Raw genomic sequence first — 24483 nt, 5'->3', positions numbered from 1 at the left:
TACACTTATGTTTTCTTTAAAACCAAGCAACTCAAGTATCCTTGTGCTTGAAGATTTTTTAAATTGAATATTTCAGACTTCTGTAACACACTGTCCTCTTTCCATTGTGAACATTTGGCTGAACTAGCCAACTTTGCCCTAAAATTTGCAAGATGTCACAAACCTAAAATATCCTCTTTTTTTAAAAAGATCAATCAGAGTTTTAAATCTAGAGAAATACTGTATATTGAAGCTAAAGCAATTGTCGACTAGTTTGCTGAAGACAGTCTAAGACTTCATTCCACTCAGTTCTTAGTTTATTTAAAAATTCAAATTTGCTATTTTTCAACATTTATAAACTCCAACTGCTGGTTTCAGATTCCCTTAATATGTAACTGGTATCCCCAACAAAGCAGGAGATACTGAAGTCATCAAAGTTCATGGTGACTCTCCTTACCAGCAGCTCCAACAGACCCGGAAAAGGCTGCATGGCAGCAGCAGCAACCCATTCCCACCCACACCTGCTGGAGGGACTGGGCTGCTTTCTAGATCCAGGAAAGGCTATGCGCATTGGGATGGATAGTTGAGCAAGCGACCATTGCTCCAACCATTTCTCCCTAGCGATGTACACTAGGAGAAAAGCTAGGGGCAATGATTGTCAAAGAGGACAACTTGCTTACCAAAGCCTCTGTGAATGTGCACACAGCTGCAGGCTTCAGTAAGTAGTCGGTGGAACAATGGCAAGCACAGACCTTTGTTCCAACCCCTACCAAACTGTAGCCATGGCCACACAAATCCCAGCGTCCCCACCACATCCTGACAATCACTTCCCTCTCTTCCTATCTCACTCCCTGCCATGTGACCTGATACTGAAGAAGATGCTGAAAAAGCATTCCAAGCACTACCCCTCTCTGGAGGGTAAGCTAATTAGCCCCTTGAGAAACTGTCATATCCCCCTAGGGGGGATGCACCCCACTGTTTGAGAACCTAGAGCTAAAATGCTTCAAGCAGGAGCATATCTATTCCCAACATCCTTCACCAAATATCTATTCTCGTGGCTTTTGTGGCTGCTTTGACTGGCCATTGTGTTTTACGACATTTTCACTCTTACCTCTTAGGGTGATTCAGCCCTAATCAAATACTCCCCACTCCTTCCAGTTTTCCCCAAAGATTCAATTTAAATGGCGTCCTGCCTCCTTTTACCAGAGCTCTGATTCAATTCTGATTTAAACAGCATTTGTCCCTTTTGTACAAGCCCTATATGTCCAAAAATATTCTGTAGCCACTAACAAATCAAAAGCCCTGCTTATTACCTTATACATGGACTGCAGTCCCCCAACTGTGCTTGTCTATCTGGCCTTGGCAGTTTGCACTTTCAACCCCCTAGCAGCCTAAATTTAGCTTCCATTGGTTCTTATCTATACTTCCCCAAGTCAATGACGCCAAACATCACCTCAGCTACCAACTCCATCCCAGAAATCCCTGTGCACTGGAAGCATATTATCAGAACAAGAAAGTATGGTTATCCACAAAGAGATGCACCCCTTCTAAAAGACAATCTCCTTCTTCCTAACCCCAAGACCTCATTCTTAGTGACTACAAAATAGGCATCGCCCAGGGAGTAGGTCACCATATCAATGACGATGAGACAAGTCTCCAAAATCCATTAGCTTCTCTGCTTTTCTCAGCATCCTTTGTTTTCGAGTGAAATAAGTTGTTCCCCCAGGGGCCAGGACCTCCCTGTATCTACAACAGGTGTCCAGGAAGCACAGAATCATGGCTGTAACATTCAGTGTAACAAACAGAACAACTCGCATAGCCCTGCTGCCTTTCCATTACCACTACCATTGGTAGTTATTAATTACTGTTATGTACTATTGGTTGAGGGGAAATATTGGCTGCCTGGCTTCCTTGCCCTGTTGCTTAACACACTTGAGTGTGGAATACTTCTCCACCACCATTTTGATACTTTGTCCCTAGGACTTGTCCTTATTCATTTTTCTTTCCCTCAAATGTCTGTCCCATGTTTACAGCTGGACCTTTTACAACCAATTCATTTAAAGAACAAAGCTTTAAGTTGCTCAACTAATGTGCTGCCCTAGATTCCAGTGAGCAGAAATGTAGGTATTTTTAGCCCTCTGGGAAAGGAGATGATTTTGATAGAAGAGTGGACAATGGGCAGGAAATCAAGGAGAGGATATAGACAGGCCTCACTGGGAATGCAAGGAGCTGAGTCACTGTGAACCTAGCTGAACATGCACTTTCTGGGTTTTAATGCAGTTAAAACTGAGCCAACATCAGTTAAATCTGAGCTCCACCTTGGCTCTGAATTGAAAATTTCAACTTACAGCTTTTTTATTTATATGCAAACTTTTCTACTTGCTAAGTCTATCAATGAAAAACGTATGTATTGGGTTTTTTTAAACCCCTTTCCAAAATTAGTCACAGTATCCAGATGAGCTTTTCTGCAACCAGTGGCAATAGTGCTAAATCTCTGTTTTATTAACTTGATGGGTTTATGTTAAGGGCAGGTTTAATTGCTCTGGAAATGATTTTACACCTAAGGAGCCAAGTATAAACATTTTCAAAAACTGATAGGCCCAGACCAGGCTGATAATCTAAAATAACTGTAGAAACAGAATTAACAATTCTCAAACCTATATTATTTATATATCGTGGGCCATCTCAGTAAAAGCTAACTTTTAAAAATGCCAGCACGAGTGTCAGCATTCTCTGAGTGTCTAAAAGTCCTAAGTGCTGAACTTTTATTTTAAACTTCATGGCACCACTCAACTCTTTCATATATAAACCTATTTCAAGAGAAGGAATAGGTGTATTTTCTAGCAACCATCTGTTATTTCACTTGATGCAGCAGATACAATTAGGAAGCAAGAGGAGCCAATATGTTGCAGGAATATGTAATTTTCAGACTACACCACATCCCCCTGGATTACAATATGTAATGGATCAAAGATCACTGCACATGGCCTTTGTATTATCAGAAATGGAAAATGACCATTGCTTTCTTGTATGCACTACTGAGCGTGATCAGATTACCAGCACACCTAGCAATCATTTGTTTTGCCTGCCATCTCCATTTTGTGGCTGAATCTAACTGCAGGCCTCATAAGCACAACATCTGGCCTAAGTTTTGGACTTTTCCATTTCTTCCACAATCACCTACCCTTTTGTAACTCTGAGCCTGATATTCCAAAGCTTTTGGTCCTAATGAAAGTACCCCCCCAGTGTACATTTTCTGCCCCCCCCCCAGTACAACTATATTTAATTGATATGGGTAAGTAGTGGTTGATTTGCAAAAGTGAAAACAATCAATTAGAAGACATCAAAAGAGATACTGAATAAGCAGTCCTATCAGACCTGCTAAAGTAGTGATACTTGTTAGAAATGCAACAATGCTTAGCACTGTCAAGAATGACTCAAAGAGGGCAGTAATAATAGTTATATAATTTGAGTGACCTAACAAAGGCTTTGTTTTTACAAGCCATGTGTGTTTTTAGACGAATTCACAGGTAGCTTTCAATGACCATTATTTACCAAAGCCATGAAATAAAATTCTCAATTCCAAAAACAGTATATTTTTAGTACCAGATACTGTGAAATAGGAAGAAGATTACCATCTCCTGGCTGCATGTTCCTCAGAAGGCTCCAGAGTGGTTATATGTGCAGACAGAGTGAGTTCTTGATCTATCTTGCAAGGCAAGTTAATGTTTAATTAAAATTTAAAACTACTGGAGATACAGATAGTCACTATACTTTGCTCTTTTATTGCACAATACTCTTTTATTTTTAATTTGTGAATCCCCATTCACAGAAAGTCATTGTTCATATATTAAAAAACCCTGCTGCTTTATGAAATTAAAAATAACAGAGTACAGCTTAAGAAAACCTAATTTATTCAATATAAACTAGCACACACTAGTTTAGTAAATGTCATTACCTTGATCCATAGTTCACCTAGGGAGGGCTGCAGGTAGCTACCAAGCCTGATGGTGAAAGTATTTTAGGTATCCTACCGGGTTAAAGGCATGTTTCCATTAGGAAATATCAGACATCAAGATGATGTGAAGCCAAAAGCTAGCGCTTCTCCAATGGAAAGAAACAGCAAGCTGTCACTAAAGTTAAGTAACACAGAATGAAGAAACAACAAAAAATGTTCCCGAAAGGAACAGCAACTCATTTCAGAAACTACACGTGAAGAAACAGTTGCCAGATGCAACTTGCATTAGAGCAGAATTTCCACAAGAGGGAGCCAAAAGACACATTTCAACCAAAAAAAGGTGTTTTTTTAATGCAACTGGACTATTTGCAACATTTGTTCACTCTCAGAATTTCCGCAGGACCATTTATCCTTAATTGTGAGAACATCATTCCAAATTCAAGATACTGCCTTGTCAATCTCCCATGTGTGCTATTTTTTTTCTTAAGCACAAGATACACCTCCATCATAATAACATAGTTCTTGCTAGAAAACTATGCCCCCCCCCCACTACCTTGATGGTGCTAGTTAGTACAACTTGTATTTGATTACACACAAAGCAAATCCTGTTTCAGCTGCTTGTACATTTTATTTTGTCTGTACCTGCTTTGAGATAAACTCTTTCCTTCCAAATATCTCTCCCCCATAATAATCCTGTCTAGGAATTAACTGCATCTACACATTCAGCTAAGACTTTTGATGGGTGGCAGTTATCATTTGTCTCATCAGTAAATAATTAACCCAGATGATGAGTAAATAATCTCCCCTCATCCAAACTTCAAGGGTCTATTTACAAAACATCCTTAGTTTGCTGCTGTGGATTCTTCGCATTATAAATAGAAAAAGGATAATCAAATGATAAAAAACTTTTAGGAAATACAAAAATGGAATTTGTTAGAAAACAGAGCATGTAAGATGAAGAAAGTAAGAAGAGAGTAAAATACTATCTTTATCAAGATGAAAGTTTACAATGTGATATGTACAAGTTTTGCTTACAGAACTTTTCCCTCAGGCTGGATGTACTTACAATGGAGAAAACTGACTTTTTGGAAGGAGGGCAGAGACCTGAATCCCACTGTTAGTCCCAAATAGATTAGATCCATGGAATTAAGAGAATTTACATAAGTGTCATTTTACTAAGTTGCCAATGATTCAGTGAACCTATTCTTGCTGGGACTAATGAGAGGATGCAGGCCACAGTTTTTCATCCAGTCCGGAGTCAGATGTACAATGAGAGCAGAAAACTAGTGTAGAATTAAGACTTCTGCCTTTTGAAAACAATTATTTTAGTTTGTGAAGTTCTTTAAATCTCCTTGTATTAAATTAAAAATGGAACAGAAACATAATAAAATGATGTTCTAGTATTTATATTCACCTGCAGGAATAGTTTGAGACCTTTAGTACATACATAATGATTAGGGTAGAGAGCATATGATGAGGGTAATGCTAGGCATCCTTATTCCATAACTGATCCACGTAACTGACAGATATACGTGGTACATGCAAGTGCTATGACTGCTGACCACATGCAATCACAATCTAGCGGGCTTTCAGGATGACCTGCTAGATCTATAGCCTTTGCAGATAGGCACTTTATTATGTGGTCTATAGAACCATAACAAACCTATCTTCCACTAGCACAAATTCCCTGCTCCCCAGAGAAGTAAATTCCTTCTAACAGATCTCATCCCTTTTTTCTTAGTGATGTGCTGCTTTCCCAAAATCTATGTAGGCTGGATACTGTATTTGCTTACATGCAAAGCCAATATTGTTTCAACATCCTGTAAATTTTCTTTCTTCCTCAATACTTACTGGATGTTCCTGAGGGTTATGAACAACAGTGTGTTTGCAAAATTGTTACAACAGATATGGATGAGACAGGAAGGGCAATAAGCAGAGCCCAGTTTTCCTCTTGAGTAAAACCTATGCTGAGTTACATAGGAGCAAATGCCATCAGACTTACATTTGTAGGACCAAATATTTAATCACTTATGCAGAATGTACAGGAATGGGTAGAATGGGAGATGCAGGCCTCTAGTATTTGATATATATGTATACAGATTAACAGGATGTCTACAAATTTTTCCATTGTTTAACATAAATATAAGCCATATATAATATAAGAAAAAAGTGATTGAGGTAAACACAGATTTATTGTAAGATGCAAATGTATTAACAAAAATACTAGTCAATTCAACAATAACTGATACAAATAAACTTTAATTAGACACTGTAAGATACTGTGCAGAAAAGGTTTCTTTACCATCCTGAAAGACTCTCTCAACATTCAGCCCATAGGTAGCACAGGTTTCATAGTAGGTGCATCTTTTCAAATCATTTGACAGTTTTCGTGCTCTACCGTCATCGATTACACGAGGGTTATTGGAACTTATAGCATCTATTTAAAAAAAAGAAAGCAGATTATTATTATTATTTTAGAAAATGTTTAAATCTGACACTTTTTCCTTCCAAAAATAATATAAGTTTATCAAGTGTGAATTTTTACTATTCTTTCAAATATTCTGTGAGCCTTTGACCAAACAATGGAATATAAACAGGCTAAATTAAATAAATAAAATGCTACAGTTACGTATTATTATTTTCTAAATATTTATTCTCTGAATTCCATTTGCAAATGTCCAAAGGAGCTTGGCAATCCAAATTCCTACACATACACACACTTATAAATGAGATGGCCAAAAACTAAAGGGAGAATAAGAAAGGTCTTTCCCGACTTCCAAGTCAATTAGTACACAAATGCTTGGAAAATTCAAAGGAGAGTCTCTCCGGTAGACCCTTCTGAGCAGCAAGACTGGCTCATCATGCAGCAAAGAGTTCTGAAGATACGTACACTGAGGCTCTAATCCTGGAAAACAGAAAAGCTGCAGCAAACAGAGTGATATATTCCCAATAACAAGCTCTGGTAAGAATTTTTGCTGCTGCATTTTCGAACATCTTATGCGGCAACAACATTCCTAAAATCCCTCATATTATGGGAGAACGTTCTAAACTCTCCTAGCATCCAAAGAATGCAGCTATGTTTGCCAATAAAGTAATTTGGCAATGGATAAAAATGCAACAACAATTCTCCACAGCATTAAAATGGTACGACATTCACCAAACATAGACCTCTTCAAGATGTCTATTTTAGAAAATCCACACTTTGTTTTAAGATCTTACAAAACTTTCTGATGCTTTACAAACCGACTATAGACATCTTCTGTGAGACTTCACATGTGTAATATAAAGTCAACATGTGATGCTTTTAAAAATGACACTATGTAGGGTGGGGGGGGAAAACTTTCATTAAGGTACTTCACTCATAATAGTGTCGTTCTGAGTATATAAGGCAAAATCAGGGTAGGCAAGACAGCAAATGGCCTGCATGTGGTCCTTAGCAGTCTTTCTGGGGCCTCTATGTGTTGCTTCCTCATTTCCAACAATGCTAGGAACAGCAGACAAAACCAAAGCCAAATAGCAAAACGTGCTAGAAAACACAGAAAGGAAATCAATAAAGAAATATAAATAATATAGTAATGCAAAATGTTGCATTGTGTATGAGAATTACAGAGGTTCATGAATTAATAAAAAACCACTATAAACTGAAAACCAACTAGTTAATGAACAACATATGATGGGAATGATAATAATAATTAATAATAATTTGTTTTATTTATATACCGCTATTCCAAAGATCATAGCGGTGAACAGCAAGTAAGCTAATTAGCAAGTAAGCTAATTTGCCCCCAACAGTCTGGGTACTCATTTTAGCGACCTCCTCGGAAGGATGCAAGCCTGAGTCGAGCTTGGGCCCTTTTGCTGGTCTTGAACTCGCAACCTTGTGGTTTCGAGTGAATGGCTGCAGTACAGGCATTTAACCACTGCGCCACCAGGGCTTAAATTGATGACAATAACATGTCCAAATATTAAATATGAAATTGGCAGTAGGCAGACAGTGATTGCAAAATATGAACAAGAAGTTGGCAAAACAGGATTTCTAGATAGCAATGTTTCACAGTGGCTATGTCTGTGTGTATTCCAGCATTGTGGGCTCTTGAATGTACTTTCCCATTTCCCTCACTGCCACCAAAACTGCAGCCTTTTCTCCTGTTTTGACCACCTCTCCTATGACACTGTGGCCAATGGCCAACCACTGCAACAATTTTTGCTGCTTTGATCTCTTGTGGCATATGTTGTCGAGTTCTCTTATCTTTTCCTCTTGTCCTTCCACTGTTGCTACAGCAAGCACTGGTATGCCCTCCTCTCCTTCCACCAAAACTGTAGCAGTTGCTACTGTTCCTTTTGTCCTTACATCCTCCCAGTACTGTACATCCACAGTATCTCTCTGTTCTCCTTTCCTTTTCTCTACAGTCTCCATGGTCATCCTTTCACGGCCATTCCCAGACAGCAAACACTCTGCTCTACTCTCAAGTCTAAAATAATCCAGTTTGAGATTGCTTTAACTGCCCTGGCTCAATGCTAGGGATTTCTAGGAACTATAGTTTTGTGAGACATTTAGCCTTCTCTGCCAGAGAGCTCTGGTGCCACAAGAAACTATAATTCCCAGGATTCCCTAGCACTGAACCAGGACAGTTAAAGCAGTGGATTATTTCTGCAGCATGTTCTGGGTCTCAGACAGCAATATGATTCAAGATCTCTGAGTGCAGAGGCAAGAGTTCCCTCCTAGAAATAGTTCTGTGGCCCAGCTATGTTCACATTCCACTTGGCAGCTAGTGGTGCTGCTAGTAACAATGTGACTGACTGCACCTAGAAAAAGAGGACCCAAAGTCGTAATAGCTGAGGTGAAGGGGGTCTGAATCCTTTTGTTACTATCACATTGAAATTAAAAGGGAAAAGGAAAGAAGAGTAGTCCAATAAAAATGACATTTATAAACTAGTAATATAAAAATAAATGTTTGAAATTTATTCTCTGCCTTGGTTCCTCTGGTTGTTCCCCCTTTAGATTAGCACATCCTGAGTGGTCACAGTCAACCTCAAAAGGAATTCTTGCCCCTACAGAAGCTATCCCTACTACGCTCAGATTATGATGTTTATCACACTATGCTCTTAAAGAGGTACTATTCCAGTGTGACTCCTCTAGCTGCCTCCTGTTGCATGCTGGGATTGGCAGTTTTAAGGAGGGGTATTTAGAATTCTCAGGCAGAGAAGTTCAGCTCCTTAAAACTGCCAATCCCAGCATGCAACAGGAGGCTGCTAGAGGAGTCACACTGGAATAGTAGCTCTTTAAGAGCTCGTCTGATAAACACCTATGAGAGCACCATCTCACTCTTCAACCCTTAAAAAGCAAGAAAACAATCAATGAATAAAGACTTAATGAAGTGGACCAATTTAGGACCCTGGCAACCATTTCAAACCAACTAGCACTTCAGCAGAGAAGTGACAGCTTCCTGGTTGTAGAATTATTTAATACCTTATTACCCCACTGAATAAAATCATTTAGTACAAAACCATTGTTAAATGCATGGAAATGAGCTATCCTTTACACTTCTGATCCAAATTCAACTCTTCATTGGTTTTTCCATATACTGAAAGATTCTTGCCAATACAAAATGCAATTCTACAAATGCAGTTACAATATTTTATATATTCCATTTCAAATGAAATAATAGATTTTAACATATGTTTACATGATCTTATCCTATCCTCAGTCCTTACAATTCTGCTAGAAAACAGAATTAAGTTTTGTTTAATGGAATTCTCCTATCCTTTTCCATTTAAGTTTGAACATAAGTTAAACTTTGCAGAGATTGGCGGGTTAGAGACCGCTGAAAAGCAGCGGCCTGCACCCGCCCCTTTCCCCACTTATCGGGGCCTCAGTTGCCAGACCAGCAGCCTCCGAGGCCCTGATCCGCCGCTTTGCAGGCTGTGGGGAAGCGGCAAAAGGCCACTTCCCTGCAGCCTGGAAAGGGGTGTCTTTGGGGCTTTAAGCCCCAAGAACACCCCAAGGGCAGCGGGGACTCCTTCACACGGCTGCACCAGCGACGCAAAACAGGAAGGAGCTCTGTTTCGGAGCTCCTTCCTGCTCCGCTGAAAGGGCGCATTAAGCGCCCTCACGCGGAGCGATGGTGTCACGTCCGCGCCTCGTTTGGAGGCGGCGCGTTCGTGACGACATCATGGCGGCGGCCATGTGGAACGGCCGCCACCATTTTGTGGGCGCCATTTTGTGTACTAGGGTTGGGGGGAGGCAGAAGCACTGCCCCTTCCTAACCCTAGTATGCGCTCCATGCATACTTTAATGGCGGTCTGTAATCCGCCTAAGATTATTTTAGATGGAGCATTCCAAAATAGGAGTCCATCTGGTCCTGTGTCACAGAGTCTCTGTTTATCACTTGGAAAGCCTAATATTTCCTGAGATATTTCTTCTGCAAGATTTTAGTCATATATCAAACTCATAATTGTGAGCAGTCAAAGATGGGAGATGTATTTCCCATTGTGAACTTCCCAGGCATACTGTATATGGCTGTCCACCATCTCGAGCTGTGGTGGTGAACCTATGGCACGCATGCCTTCTTTAGCATGCAAAGCCATCTCTGAGGACATGCAGAGACAGTTAAAGGCATGGGAGGGTGGGGAAAAAGGAGGAACAGGCGTGTGCCTGTTCCTCCTCTTCCCCCACCCTCCCATGCCTTTAACTGTCTCTGGGGAAGTTCCACCCCAGAAATACCTCCCCTGGCACTGGGTGACACCTGGCACAAGAATGCCACTGAGTTGGGCACTCAGTCTTTAAAAGGTTCACCATCACTGGTCAAGAACAAAAGTTACTCATACAGTAGTATCATTTAAAGCCTCTTTCGTATCCCTTATCACAAGCTCCAGAGTATCAGGGAACCCTCCAGAGACTTGGCAAGGTTGTTGCAGGAACAGAGCAAGTTGGAGTCAAAGTGTTTTCCACTGAGACAATAGGGATTTTAAAAGGATTATTTCTACGCACGCTCTATTCCAGCATAAGGAGTTTTGTTTGAGTTGATGTTGTGTACCTCCAAGTTATTCTTGACTTATGGTGACCCTAGGGTTTTTTTAGCAAGTTTTTTCAGACAGTGCACACCCCAGAGTAATCAGAAGCCATGTGGAAAACACATCCAGCCAGGAAAAGCCAAGACTAAAAGGAGTGGGGAAAGTCCACTTTTTACTGGTGTCCCGCTCAGGAATGGGCAGTGTGGTCGCTGCAGTCCCACGCCAATTGGGGTGCGACTGAAGCTGAAACTGCTGCTTCAAGCTGCTGGTCTGTATGACCCCATGTTCCATGTTACTGGAATTGTTCTAGGTTTATAATATCTGTAAAAAGAGGATTAGTATACAGAAGAAAAATTGGAACTTTCCAATCAAACCAGGTTAGGGAAGCCTCCAAACCAAGGGATCTAACCCAGGCCATGAAGCTTTCCCATCCAGCCTGGAACTTCCCTACTTGTTATCTCTCTTTAGTGCTAACATGGTATTTAAAGATACAGTGTTAACATTTAAATATGTGTGCATGAGCCTTCAAGTTGCCAGTGAACTTATGAAGTCTCCATGAACTTCATAGTTTTTTTTTAAGGCAAAGAATATTCAGAAGTGACTTGGCACTGCTTTTCCCTGAATAAAGCCTGGAGTGTCTAAAATCAGATAATAAATAACATACACAAAAGAGGCTTCACTTACCCTGAGTTCCCACTAGTACCATTGGGATTTCATTAGTGTTGCGATAATTTGCCATACGGCTATAGTAGTGGTACACTGTCTGGAAGCTAATTTCATCCTCAAGGCTGAAGACAAATATAACAGCATCCACCCACATGGCAAACTGGAGAAGGGGAAAGTAAATAAACACTCAATGAGATTTGAAGGCGTGTATCAACCAGCAAACTGCTGGAACTAAGACTTAAACTGGCATTAGGTAATTATGTGAGGTTTGATAGTTTTGTGAAGACTGAATTTCTAGCACACTTTTGACAGCCATTCTTTGATAGTGGAACATATTACTCCAGTGCAAATCAAATACTTAAAAACCAATACTTAACAACTTCAAAGAACATTGTTTGGAAAATCTTTTCTATGTTCAAATGGCCCAGAGACTGGTTATTTCTTTAAAATGTTTTTTACCCATCCTTCATCACTGTGGATACCAGAGCATGGTAAAAAGAAAAAAAATAATCAAACCTAAGTAACAATAAACCATCCAAACAGGTAAATAATGGTGACCAGGACAATTCTGTTTGCAACACCAGTGATTTTAAAATGAAACTGTTTTGTTATTGTGTTTCTTTTTCATCACTGGTGCTGCAAGAAATTCTCTTCTATTAGAAGACTAGGAATGGGAAAAGCAGCTATGACAGAACTAGAAAAAAATCCTGAAGAGGAAAGATATACATCTGAGAACTAAAGTTATTGTATTCCCCATCACCATGTACAGATGCAAGAGCTGGACAGTAAAGAAATCTGACAGAAAGAAAGTCAACTCAGTTGAGATGTGGTGCTGGAGAAGACAGCTTAGGACACCATCAACAACAGCAGAGCCCTTAGCAACCTCCAACAAAACCACTCTGGTTGAGAAACCTTGATTTAGAGACTTAAACATTCAGAACAACCTTTAAAGCTACAAAATTAGTAGAAAAATCTCCAAAAATGGCTATGCAAAAAATTATGATCCATGATGAAGCATGAAATGCCATTACTGTGATACTATGAACTGTTATCTGTTATAGAGCAGATGCTATGATCATTTTCAAACACTACATTGACAAAACTTTTTTTCTGTGTACTTCACCCCAGCACCAGATCTTTCTTGTTCCATAGCCTCACTGCTCTGGCTCTGATATTTCTTATTTGGCAAATGCTAATCTCCCTAATCCTGTTTTTCCTCTGTCTCAGGGGTGAAACTCGCAAAGCTTCCAGCTGCTATTGCCAATGGTGATAAGTGCTGGGAGCAGTAGTCCAACAATATATGAAAAGCTACAGAACATCCACTCCTAGTTAGACCTATCAGAACTAACAAACTGACTCACAAACCAGGAGGAAGTGCATATAGAGGCTCAGTCTTTCTATGAGAAACATTTGACTTCAGCAATCAGAGATTAGTATCAACAGAGTCCATTTCCTTATCATCTCTCTTTGATGATGGGGCACACCTTTTTGTTTTTCTTTGCCCTTCTTCTCCAGAGGTTGGCTCTGAACTTTATTCAACCATATTGTTAGCTTTGCCATTTCCATTTCCAGAATCATTCAGATCCTTTCTATGCTTCCTCAAAATGTATTCTGCTTTTGGAATAGTAGCAACAGTAAATCATTGCTTAAATCAGAGTAACTTTTGCCAGCTTTTCTCATCTGAACTGTATTCCACAACGAAGAGTTTGTCCATCAAACAATAGTATTTCTTTCTCTACTTCAAACTTTTCACTGCTTTGTATTTATAAATACTGTTTCTTATCAATTATCTTTTTTTTAATTGGAACACCTATAATATATTATCTTTCATTTGGCTTCCTACTAAGGCCGGTTACATACCGGCAGTTTAGTGCGTGTTCGCCACGCACTAGGGTTACGAAAGGGCGGGGCTTCCGCACCGCCCTAACCCTAGTGCGTGGCAAACATGCACTAAACGGTGGCGGCCCTTCCGCACGGCCGCCGCCGTGAGTACGTCATGGCCGCGCCGCCTTTAGACGGGGCGGCGCGTCCATGACGTACTAGCTCCGCGCCAGAGCGCTTAGTGCGCCCTGGACACGGAGCAGGAAGGAGCTCCATTTCGGAGCTCCTTCCGGGTTTAGTCCGCTGGACGCAGCCGTCTGAAGGCTGCGCCCAGCGGACTAAACGAGAAAGGGGCCAAGCGGCCCCTTTCTCTGCTCCCCGCCGCCGCGGGGTGTCCTTGGGGCTTGAAGCCCCAGGGACACCCCTTTTCTGGCTGCTGGGAAGCGGCCTTTTGCCGCTTCCCCGCAGCCCGAAAAGCGGCGAATCGGGGCCTCAGCGGCTGCCGGTGTAGCCGCTGAAGCCCCGATACTCCGGGGAAAGGGGCGGGGCCAGACCGCCCCAAATTGGCGGTCTGTATCCCGCCTAAGTAAACTATCATACCTCTAGGCAGCTTTCATTGTCTTGGTACCTATGAGTCTACCCTATAAACATTATCAGCTTCAAATCTGAGGTCATCTTTTTGAAATCTGCCCAAAAAAAATCTGCTTAAATTTCTATTACTCCATAAAGGTCTTCATATTATTGCTCTTCAATCCCTCTGAATGATTTTTCTCTCACTCTTAATTCCATCAATTGTGTCTATACCTTATTCTCTACATGACGCAGTTGTGTCAAAAAATGTTTCCAATCTGAGGGTCCTATTTTCCAGTTTTGCCATTTTTATCTTTCATTCTTTGAATATCAGTAAGTATCTGGGCTAGATTTTTTTTATCTATATTTCAATTCAACATTCAAATGTTCAAACATTCCTGAATTCCTCCTCAAATTTATACTCTCCTGGGACTTTTCTCCTCTCATTTGAATATTTGCTTCTGTCATCTGTTCTCTCATCAGTACTATTTCTTCCAAAATCTGCTGATTCCCCTTCAATAGATTCTTGCACCTTTATAAGGTTAGCATTGCCCAGGTCTTGACCTCAGCCATACTGCCATTTTGACAGCCATCAACCCCCTTTAAATCTTCCAATTTTCTTTTTAGCTGGAAGTACTCCTCTTGACCACACTGTGTCACTATGATTCAGTCCCTTGTCTTCCTTACATTTATACATGCTCTTTCCTCACAACTAATTCTTATTTCCCTTTCAATTCTCAGTATAGAGCAGTGCTTCTCAATTATTTTCTGTCATGCCCCCCCCCCCGCAAGAAAACATTTCGCGCCCCCCCCCCAACCGTTAAAAATAATATCTTTTGTCAATAAAATTGTTATAAGACCACTTCTGCAAACCATTGTTCCCTGACCCCCGCGCCCCCCCCGGGGGGCCCGCCCCACTATTTGAGAAGTACTGGTATAGAGCGACATGGATGTTTAGGCTGCTAGTTAAGTAAACAACATTCCTTGCCATCCCTCTGGCACTGATAATTATTTAGATGAATAAGAGCTGTTTAATAATAGGATACGTCCTTTTTGCTAAGTTCAATTGGTATTTGTGGTAATATTCAGATTTCAAAAACATCCCACAGTCTATTTCCTCCCTTTAAAATCCCTTTACTATATGTACTTGCCTATAAGTCAAACTCATGTATAAATTGAGGACAAGTTTTGGGCCGAAATTATGGATTTTGCTATGACCCATAGATAAGTCGAAGGTAAAACTTAGGAGCATACAGCAAAGGATCTATAGGATGAAAGCAAAGCAAAGCTAAAGAACTTACAAATTTCCAACAGACATAACTCTTTGTGCTTACTCTTAAGGCTGGATGGATGAGAGAGTAGAGGGGGGTCAGTGCTAAGAGAGAAATGGTTATAAACTAATATAGCCAAATTCCCATATATTTAAAAGGAGGGGGTTAAGGAGGGGAGAAGAGAAGAGAACAATCTCTCTCACACACATACACACATTTGTTGTTGTGTCCCTTCAAGTAATTTCCAACTTATGGTGACCCTAAGGCAACCCTATCACCGTGGTTTCTTGGCAAGATTTGTTCAGAGGAAGTTCGCCATTGCCATCCTCTGAGAATGAGAGAGCCCAAAGTCACCCGTGAGGTTCCATGGTCCAGCTTGGAGTCAAACCTGGTTTCCAGAGTGATAGTCCAACACCCAAACCACTACATCACATTTTCTCTCATACCTTGCACACATACTTTCAATTAAAATCAGTAAATTAAATTTAACACAGCTTATTACATGTTACCTACTTAAGCAGAGTTTTAGGTTTTAGAGCATATGTAGCTGCAGGCTTCACTGCAGAGAAGATAGCGAGGGAGGGAGAGAGCAACTTGTAACATGTACAAACAGGGAGCTAGCAAGTTTCAGCTGTTCCGACTTCTGAGCAGAAGATTTTAATGTGTGCTGGAGAAGACAAAAGATCAAGTTTCTTTAGGCTGCCTGGAAAGGTGATGAGTATCTCTCATGGGCAAATGCTGAGCTACATCAAAACATAGGGTATGTTAAATCACCTTATAATTGTTTGCATATTTTACTTTGGATTATCAAACAATCTGCATAAGAGCTCTCTAGTTTTAACTTGACCCCACACTCAGTCTTAAATATATATGTTTATACGTTTTCGTCCAACTCATGTCCATTGTATTTATTAAAATCACTAAATGCAATGCTCACCTGTGCCTCAGGAGGGCCTCCTTCATCTCTAATAAGCAGCAGATAACTTTGTCCATCAACTACTATCTCTTTCTTGAATCTCCCACCTGTCACATAAAACATCTTGTTAGAGAAAAGTTTAAAATACAAAAGAATTAAGGCTTTTCTTGAAAAAAAATTACTCTAACAAGCACTAATGTGACACATTTAGATCTTGTAGGTTTTGTTGAAAGCCATATTCCTGGGTGTCTTTACAGCTGAAACCGCATTTCCTGACTTTTGTTCATTAAAGTGCTCATGGCAAACATCAGTTTAGTTCCAACTGTATCAAAAACTGAATGCTAACACTTAAACCATTCACCTGCTTGAGGGTTAATTTTCATCAAGAAAAGCCAAGTTCTACAAAGCAAAACACACATTATGACAATGGTATTTAACTATTACAGAAGGATGTTTTTAAACTACAACATACATTAGACAAAAATAAAAACTATAACAGTATCTGTAGATCCCAGTTTAAAAACTGGCAGGTATATGAAACTAATCTGTGCCAGAAACTTGTTCTAAAACAAGACTATTTAGCATGTGAACAAAAGAGGTGGGTCATGCTGTACTGGAGGTTTAAAAATTCATAATCTATGCTTACATTTCTTAAATCATATTTTAAGTACCATGCTCTCTCACATACTAGAGCGATGATGATGCCAAATTATGTTTGGCTTAACCAACCTGGCCTACTTAAGATCTCAGTATGCATTTATGTAATGCCTCTGAAAGTGAAGGCACCAGGAGGATCTATGTAGATCCATGTGACTTACAGGTGTCAAACTAACTGGACGCAAAAATCCCTTACAGTGCTTATTAATCTATCTACCTAAAAAGCAGGGCAACAAGCACATATTGTGCCCCTTCTAGCCCTGTTCTTTCAGGACTCCAGCTCACTCTGCTGTCCTATGTACATGTGGCAAGGTTCCTCTCAGAGAGACTCTCAACGTGTGACTCTGCATAGCCAAGAATATGCATCCCTGTTCTCTGTATGTATAGTTTCTGTTGATATAGAAATAACTATAGTGACCATATAAAGAATATATATAATGAATAAATAACTACTGGTATATAAAGAAATACAGAAATAACTTTCACTGATATTACAGACTGTTCCTAAGGCCAAGATGGTAAACCAATATCCTCAAAAATGTATTTCCCAGTCTCTCTCCCTAGTTTAGGAGTTGCTTTACGTAAGTTGTTCTGTCAGTGGATATGACTGATTGCCATAAGCGCTGCTAGTATGATTTTTCTATGTTTTTTATTCATTTTATAATTTTTCTAATAATTGTACTAAGCTAAAAAGCCATTTAATTAATTATTAAGAACCTACATGTGAAAGGGATCTAGGCGTGCTAGTAGTCCATAAGCTGAGCATGAGTCAATAGTGTTATGCAGCAGCTAAAAAGGCCAACGGAATTCTAAGCTGCATCAATAGAAGTATAGTGTCTAGATCAAGGGAAATAATAGTGCCACTCTATTCTGCTTTGGTCAGGCCTCATATGGAAAAGTGTTTCCAGTTCTGGGTACCACAATTCAAAAAGGATATTGAGAAACTGGAGCCATAGCCCTATGAGGAATGCCTTAGGGAGCTGGGGATGTTTAGCCTGGAGAAGAGAAGATTAAGAGGAGATATGATAGTCCTGTTTAAATATTTGAAGGGATGTCATATTGAGGTGGGAACAAGCTTGTTTTCTGCTGCTCCAGAGAACAGGACCCGGAACAATGGATGCAAGCTACAGGAAAAGAGATTCCACCTCAACATTAGGAGGAACTTCCTGACAGTAAGGGCTGTTAGACAGTGGAAGACAATCCCTCGGAGATTGGTGGAGTCTCCTTCCTTGGAGGTCTTCAAACAGAAGCTGGATGGCCATCTGTCACAGGGGATGCTTTGATTGTGAGTTCCCGCATGGCAGAATGGGGTTGGACTGGATGGCCCTTGTGGTCTCTTCCAACTCTATGATTCCATGATTCTAACCATTTCTGGCCCTTGTCTACAAGTATATTTAGATTTACTGTATTGGAGGGGAGATGGGAAAATGTTTTCCCATGGACAGGTTCTCGAAATATGAAGTACATTAATATAATTAAAATTATTTTTCTACCAAACTATTAAGAGTGTTGTGTATTGTGCAAATTGGATTGTGCTCAGCCACTTAGTGATTTGCTTTTTTCCACACTTGTTAGAAGCAACAACAAAGTTCTCAGGCTTCGACCCTAACCTTTTTCTTCTTAAAAAGAAGGAGTCTTGGTTTTTTTAAAAAAAAATTACTGAGATTTTAAAATAGAACACAGCTACATTTTGTAACAACGTCCAACAATATCATGGAAGTACACACATATTGCAAAAGCATAACACTACTAAGAATCTGAAACAGTGAACAACACTTTCCTGTTTTTTAGCTCATTACCTACTTTTCTAAAATCTGTTCTGGGAAACAAAATGTGGTATTTCTCTTGTTAGCAAATGTATATTAAACCAACACAAACTGATCTATCTCTTTGTTTTGACAGGCCAGCCAGGCTCTTGCTACTCGTGTATGCTTGTGAATGTGTAATACGTTTTCGGTTTGTCTTAAGAATTTTTTTCTTGCCTCCATTCTTGTATGCATAGCCCCATCAGGACTGTCTTTCAGGTGTCTCAGAGAACAGCAGTAGTAGTACTTGTTAAGATTATTTTTGTAGAATGCGTTATGTCACTTTGGATTCACACACACACACACACACACAATAAAGGGCTCTCAGATAAGCAAAACAGAAGTCAGGTTTCATAAGTAAAATTTTGGGGACTCTTTGTTAAGCCAAAAGCACCGACTTCAGGCCAATTCAAGGCTGTGGCGTACAGATGAAGCACGTCCCCAGATCGGGCCAAAGCTACGCTGTGGATACTGGCAAAAGGAGCACAAAAAAGTGCTCCTTGCCAATGGCCCATTCAGAAACGTGGAGGCAGAGTCTGGCCTTGGGGCTGCGGTGTTTGGTCACCATGGTCCTGCGCTGAATAGAGAGTGACTGGAGATGGATTGGCCAGAGGCCATTCCAAGCTGCCAATCTGCTTGACCCCCATGTCACCAATGTGAGTACAAGGTCGGAGGTCAGGATTTGATATTTGGGGGCATCTGGTTGTTAACAAAGCTCAGAGTAAGGAACAGGTTAAAGTTCTTGAACAGGCTTAAGACTGAGCACAAAGAGGTAGCCTCTAGTTTGGGGGTGCTCAGCTTGTCAGACACCTACTAAGATGAAGTATTTTAGAAGCCTCAGCGCTCGTCTACATGAACAAATTACCCTGAATTCCTCTTGGCTTCACTGTGTCCTGTTTACATGACATAGGGCTAAAACCTTGAATCAAGTGTTGGCTGTCTTTACAACACTCAAAGTCAATTCGGGGCTTCCTCCCCAGAGCCAATTTAAATAACTCACATTAAATAGCATTTAAATGACTCACTTTTTTTTCTGTTTTGTTTTGTTGGTTTTTGGCTGTCTTCACAGTGACAATGGTGGTTACCTTCACTCACCATCTCTTGCAAGCTACTCAGCACTGCTGCTGTGGGCACAAGTCATTCTGAAGTCAAACAAAGCACCTAGCATCAATAACATAGCTGGGAACCTTGTTCTGAGCTCAGCATATGTATCAGGGAATGAATGGGGACCAAAGGCAAACCTCTGTCATTCACTGTGAGAGCCAAAACCCCACATTAAAAGAAGGTAGTTAAGGGGACAAATTTGGGGGAAATGAGAGCCAGAATACTCCATGGAAACCCGGAGACAAAGCCTCCATTAGCAAGAGCAGAAATTTGGGAGTTCCTGAGGTCCAATAAAGAACACCATTCATGTCCCCACCCAAAATGCTGTCATCTGCTGCAAAATTCTCAAACTTGCATAGATCATAGTCAAAAGTTGCTCCATGAATGATTTGGTGCATAATAATTGATCATTTTATCACCAAACTTTGCGTTCACAACAACAAATCACTCAGATTGGGCTCCAATAACATCTTGAACTGGAAATGAGTTGAGTCTAGAAATAATCCTCACATCTGTGTTTGTTCCTATCCTGGGAGAGAATTGCTTTCCCAATAACAAAAGAAGAAAAACAATCTGCCTGCACAAGTTAACACCACTTAGTTTTCCCGATTTCTCCATCCTGTTACAGTTTGGGAAAGTAAAGCAACATGTAGCTAAGGAAGGATCAAGGACAGCCCCATATATGATCATGTTCTGCCTACTATTTTCTGGACTGTAATAGTGTAAATACTGAAGTGCTGTAATAGTATGTACACTGTCAATCTGTAATACTTCTTGTAATCTGAGATCTTTAGTTTAAGAAATCATTGGATTATATACTGCAACTATATTCAGAGGCAAATAAAAAAAAGGAAAACATTCATTCACAATGAATACGTTCTGATTTAGGACTTCTGGAACCCATTCTATTCAGTCTGTGTGATCTTAATGTTCTCTCCTTTCACTGTGATATACAGTCCCAAATCAGTAATAGAAATTCTAAAACTGTAGTGAGAAAGTCATTTCTATTTTCATCCTGATTTTTTAAACATGGAGTGAAGTGTTATCTTTACAGTAGTCACTGCATAATTCCTACAACGATGATACCCAGAGGACTAACCCATTTATTTATTTATTTATTTCACAGAATCGTAGAAGTGTTGTTCCAGTTTCTATCATTTATCTTTTTGAAAAGTTATATCTCACTTATTGTCTCTTTCTACCCCCATCCTCTCTCTCTCTGTGTATATGTGCACATGTATGTGTGTGTTTTGTGGGAGAAGGGAGTGACCAAAGAGCATCATGTTAACAGGTTTTCAATTGATACAAACTGCAACTTTAAAAATAGGGATCACAGAAATATCTTATGTTCAAGAACAGTGCAATTCATCTGTTATTTAATGTGGACCTGTTAGCATACCATATTCTTAAGAAATGTGATTGCAATATCTAATGACTACTGGAAGTTCTTCAAGTCCAAATTAAATTTAAGATTCTTTCCTTTTAAGAAAGTGTATTCATTCTGAAGCATTATAAAGAAGATCTTGCAATCAACCCATGACATCTGATAAAAGATTAGGATGAAAATGCTGGTTTAAATTCTTTATGTAAGTAATGTCAATGAATGTACTAATAAATGCCTAATAGCAATAATGACTGCTATCAGATTTACCATGTTACCATTACAAACGTTTTGTTAAAAGTATTAGAGAATCATTAATGCATCATTTGGAGATTTGATTACAGTTTCTACTAGTTAAGAAAAATAAAGGTAATATACATCACTTTGCTACTACAAGTAGAAAACAATTGTAAGCACTCTGGGACTTTTGTAAGGCTCAATTAGTTTTCAACCTGACAGACAAAAGAAAGATGTGGTATGAGACTTGTTAAATTCCTGAGGGCTTTATATTCAGTGAGGTAGGGGAACTGTAACATTAACCTGTGGAAACCAAGTAGCTTCTGGAAACCAAAAATCCCTTTTATTTTCAGTTATTATGATAGTAATGGATTCCATGAAAAAGAGGACACAAATTTTTTCACATCATGACCTCTCAGTAGAGACCACGACAAATCTGAAATGATTTGTTAATATAAACATGAAGAAACATTGGTTAAGACATTTCTAATTTAACTTTCAGAACATATTCAGGATCGTTGGTTAACATGTACTCCACCTCAAGTCTTGAGGACAGATGGGAAATAATTTTTTTTTTGTTATTGTTGCTGTTGTTATTAACTAGCTTGTAAATTATAAATCAATCTTGGCAAATGAAATAGGCAACCTAGGTCATGTTGTCCCTCCACAGTGTAAGTCAGCCAATTTAGCTTTAAGAAATCAATATAGCAGTGTAATTTGTGGTTCAAAATTTATATTAGTATGTTCCCTATGTATGTAATTACATATGTAATTAATGACAAATAATTCCATGTACAAGAGATAGTGCTTTTTTCAAAATTGCCTCAATAGTGTAGAAACCTTTTACTACTGTTGCACATCTAGTCCCTTCTATACAAATGTAAACCGAATTTATACTTGGGTTCTGTATTCAAATAACTTTCACCAAGTATTCTATTACTGGCTAATGCCTTGTATCTCATTATATTTTACAAATTATATTATACCTTCTATCTGACAGTGCACAAAGGGTATCAAGTGCTGCAAGTTTCTTTTTCAAAAGCTCCAAATAAAGGTATTTGGGGTTTTGTTTTATGACTAGCACAGCTACCTCTATTTTAGAAAGTTATATTCCATGAACTAAAGCGCACTTATGAGAACAAACGCACTTGAAAACAGTCTGGCATTTAAACCCATTTTAATCCCCACTAAAATAGATCCACTGACATCAACTGATGAATGATAAATGTAAATCTCATTTATGACTCTATGGGAGTAATGTAGGTGGGACTACCAGTCTGGCACAGGCCTTGTTCTGCACATAAATTTCTTCAATAAAAAACAGTATCACTTTTTAACAACATACATCCAAATATCTGCTTAATTTCTATGAACCTCTCCAGTATGTGAATGACACAAAATATTATTTAAAATTACACACGTTTTGTCAATAATGGTAAATACTAAAAAGTTTTAATGTATCATTCTTAAAAGGTTTTTTGGTGATTTGGGCCATATCATTCTCTTTCATATACTGTCAGCTCTCTGTATCCATGGATTCTGCATCCACAGATTCAACCATCCAAAGCTTGAAAATATTCCAAAAACAAAAATTCCCAAAAGCAAACCTTGATTTTGTCATTTTATATATGGGACACCATTTTACTACACCACTGTATATAATGGGACTTGAGCATCCACGGATTTTGGTATCAATGGTGTTTGTGTGTGTGTGTGTGTCCTGTAACCAAACCTCAGTGGATACCAAGGGCCCACTGTGTAAGTCACTGTTCATTACAGCAGTTTAAAATATAAACATTATTTCACACATGTGCTGCTGACACAACAAAAATGACAGCTATGTATTACCTTCCAAATGGTGTAAATATGAAGTCTTTATGAAATTTACATGATCAGATATGGCTGTGCACACATGGTGATCCATTTGTTATTGACTGCCATTGTAATTACATTATTTTGTCATGTTTCCATATGAATGTGTGCTTCTGAAACTAATACTCAACTTCAAGGCAGTAAGTGGTATGATGCCCTGCATGTTTCCGTCACCAAATTTTTAACATATATCTCAAACTACAGAGTTAATGATATCTGGGTAACAGGAAGAATGAAGTATCAATATCTCTCGGCAGGCTCCTTCTTCTTCTCCGCAGAGCTCAGTAACAGATATCAGAATGGACTGAAGCAATAGATTGGATGATAGCAAATACAGTGGTGCCTCGGGTTACGAAAATAATTCGTTCCGCGGCCGCTTTCGTAACCCGAAAAGCCTTCGTAAGCCGAATTGCCATAGGCGCTAATGGGGAAAAGCCGTGATTCCGTGCGAAAAAGCCGAAAAAAGCACCAAAATGTTTTTCGTAACCCGAAAAAACATTCGTAACCCGGAACAATAATTCCCTATGGGATTTTTTCGTATCCCGAAAATTTCGTAAGCTGGGTATTTCGTATCCCGAGGCACCACTGTAAACCTAAACTTGACTTACGAAAAGATGTAGTGCTAGTTGGCACTTCACTGGCTCAAGTTAGCAGTGAGCACTCTGTTCTGGGCAAGGTTGGACTCGCCTTAAAGAAAGGCTCCTAGCCTGGAGGTATTCTTTAATCTAGTTATATCATTAGAATTATAGGTAGCCTCTGTGGCACCAAGTATTTCACCAGTTTAGGGTCATGTGGTAGCTACAATCCTACCTCGAGAGATAACCAAGCTTAACTTATCTCTGTTCTTGTGAAAGATTAAATTATGTCCTGGCTGCCTTTAAAAACAGCTTAGAAACTGAGGTTGGGAGAAAATATAATTGGTAGTTAGAGAATTACTGAGGGAAAGGCTACATGCACCACTATATCCATCAGCTTTTCAGTAATTCCAGCAAACCCCCATCCCTCATCAGATTTTACTCTTAATTTTCTTTATATAGAAATATTTGGAGCAACAAAATGTACATATATTTTACAATTACATTCCACAAATATAAATCATCTTCTGCTTCTTCCAATGATAACAAATGACAACAAAAGGATTTAAAAGCCAACATAATTATATGTCCAGCTCTCTCAATACCATTAAGTTTAATCATTTTAATGCTACATTTCAAAACTCTCCTTAATCATAT

General features: G+C 39.4%; 1 protein-coding gene across 1 annotated transcript in view; it reads right to left on the bottom strand.

Annotated features, from left to right (window-relative positions):
• The window catches only part of AGAP1 (ArfGAP with GTPase domain, ankyrin repeat and PH domain 1), a 383533-nt gene that overhangs the window by 276774 nt on the left and 82276 nt on the right, over positions 1–24483 (bottom strand). The window contains 3 exon segments of the mRNA XM_042467277.1: positions 6240–6374; positions 11636–11777; positions 16217–16302. Of these exon segments, the coding sequence (XP_042323211.1) occupies positions 6240–6374; positions 11636–11777; positions 16217–16302 (363 nt within the window).

Source organism: Sceloporus undulatus, chromosome 1 (assembly GCF_019175285.1).
Source record: "Sceloporus undulatus isolate JIND9_A2432 ecotype Alabama chromosome 1, SceUnd_v1.1, whole genome shotgun sequence".
Classification (NCBI taxonomy): domain Eukaryota; kingdom Metazoa; phylum Chordata; class Lepidosauria; order Squamata; family Phrynosomatidae; genus Sceloporus; species Sceloporus undulatus.
Note: the sequence above shows the minus strand (reverse complement) of the source record. Positions and strands in the feature narration are given on the sequence as shown.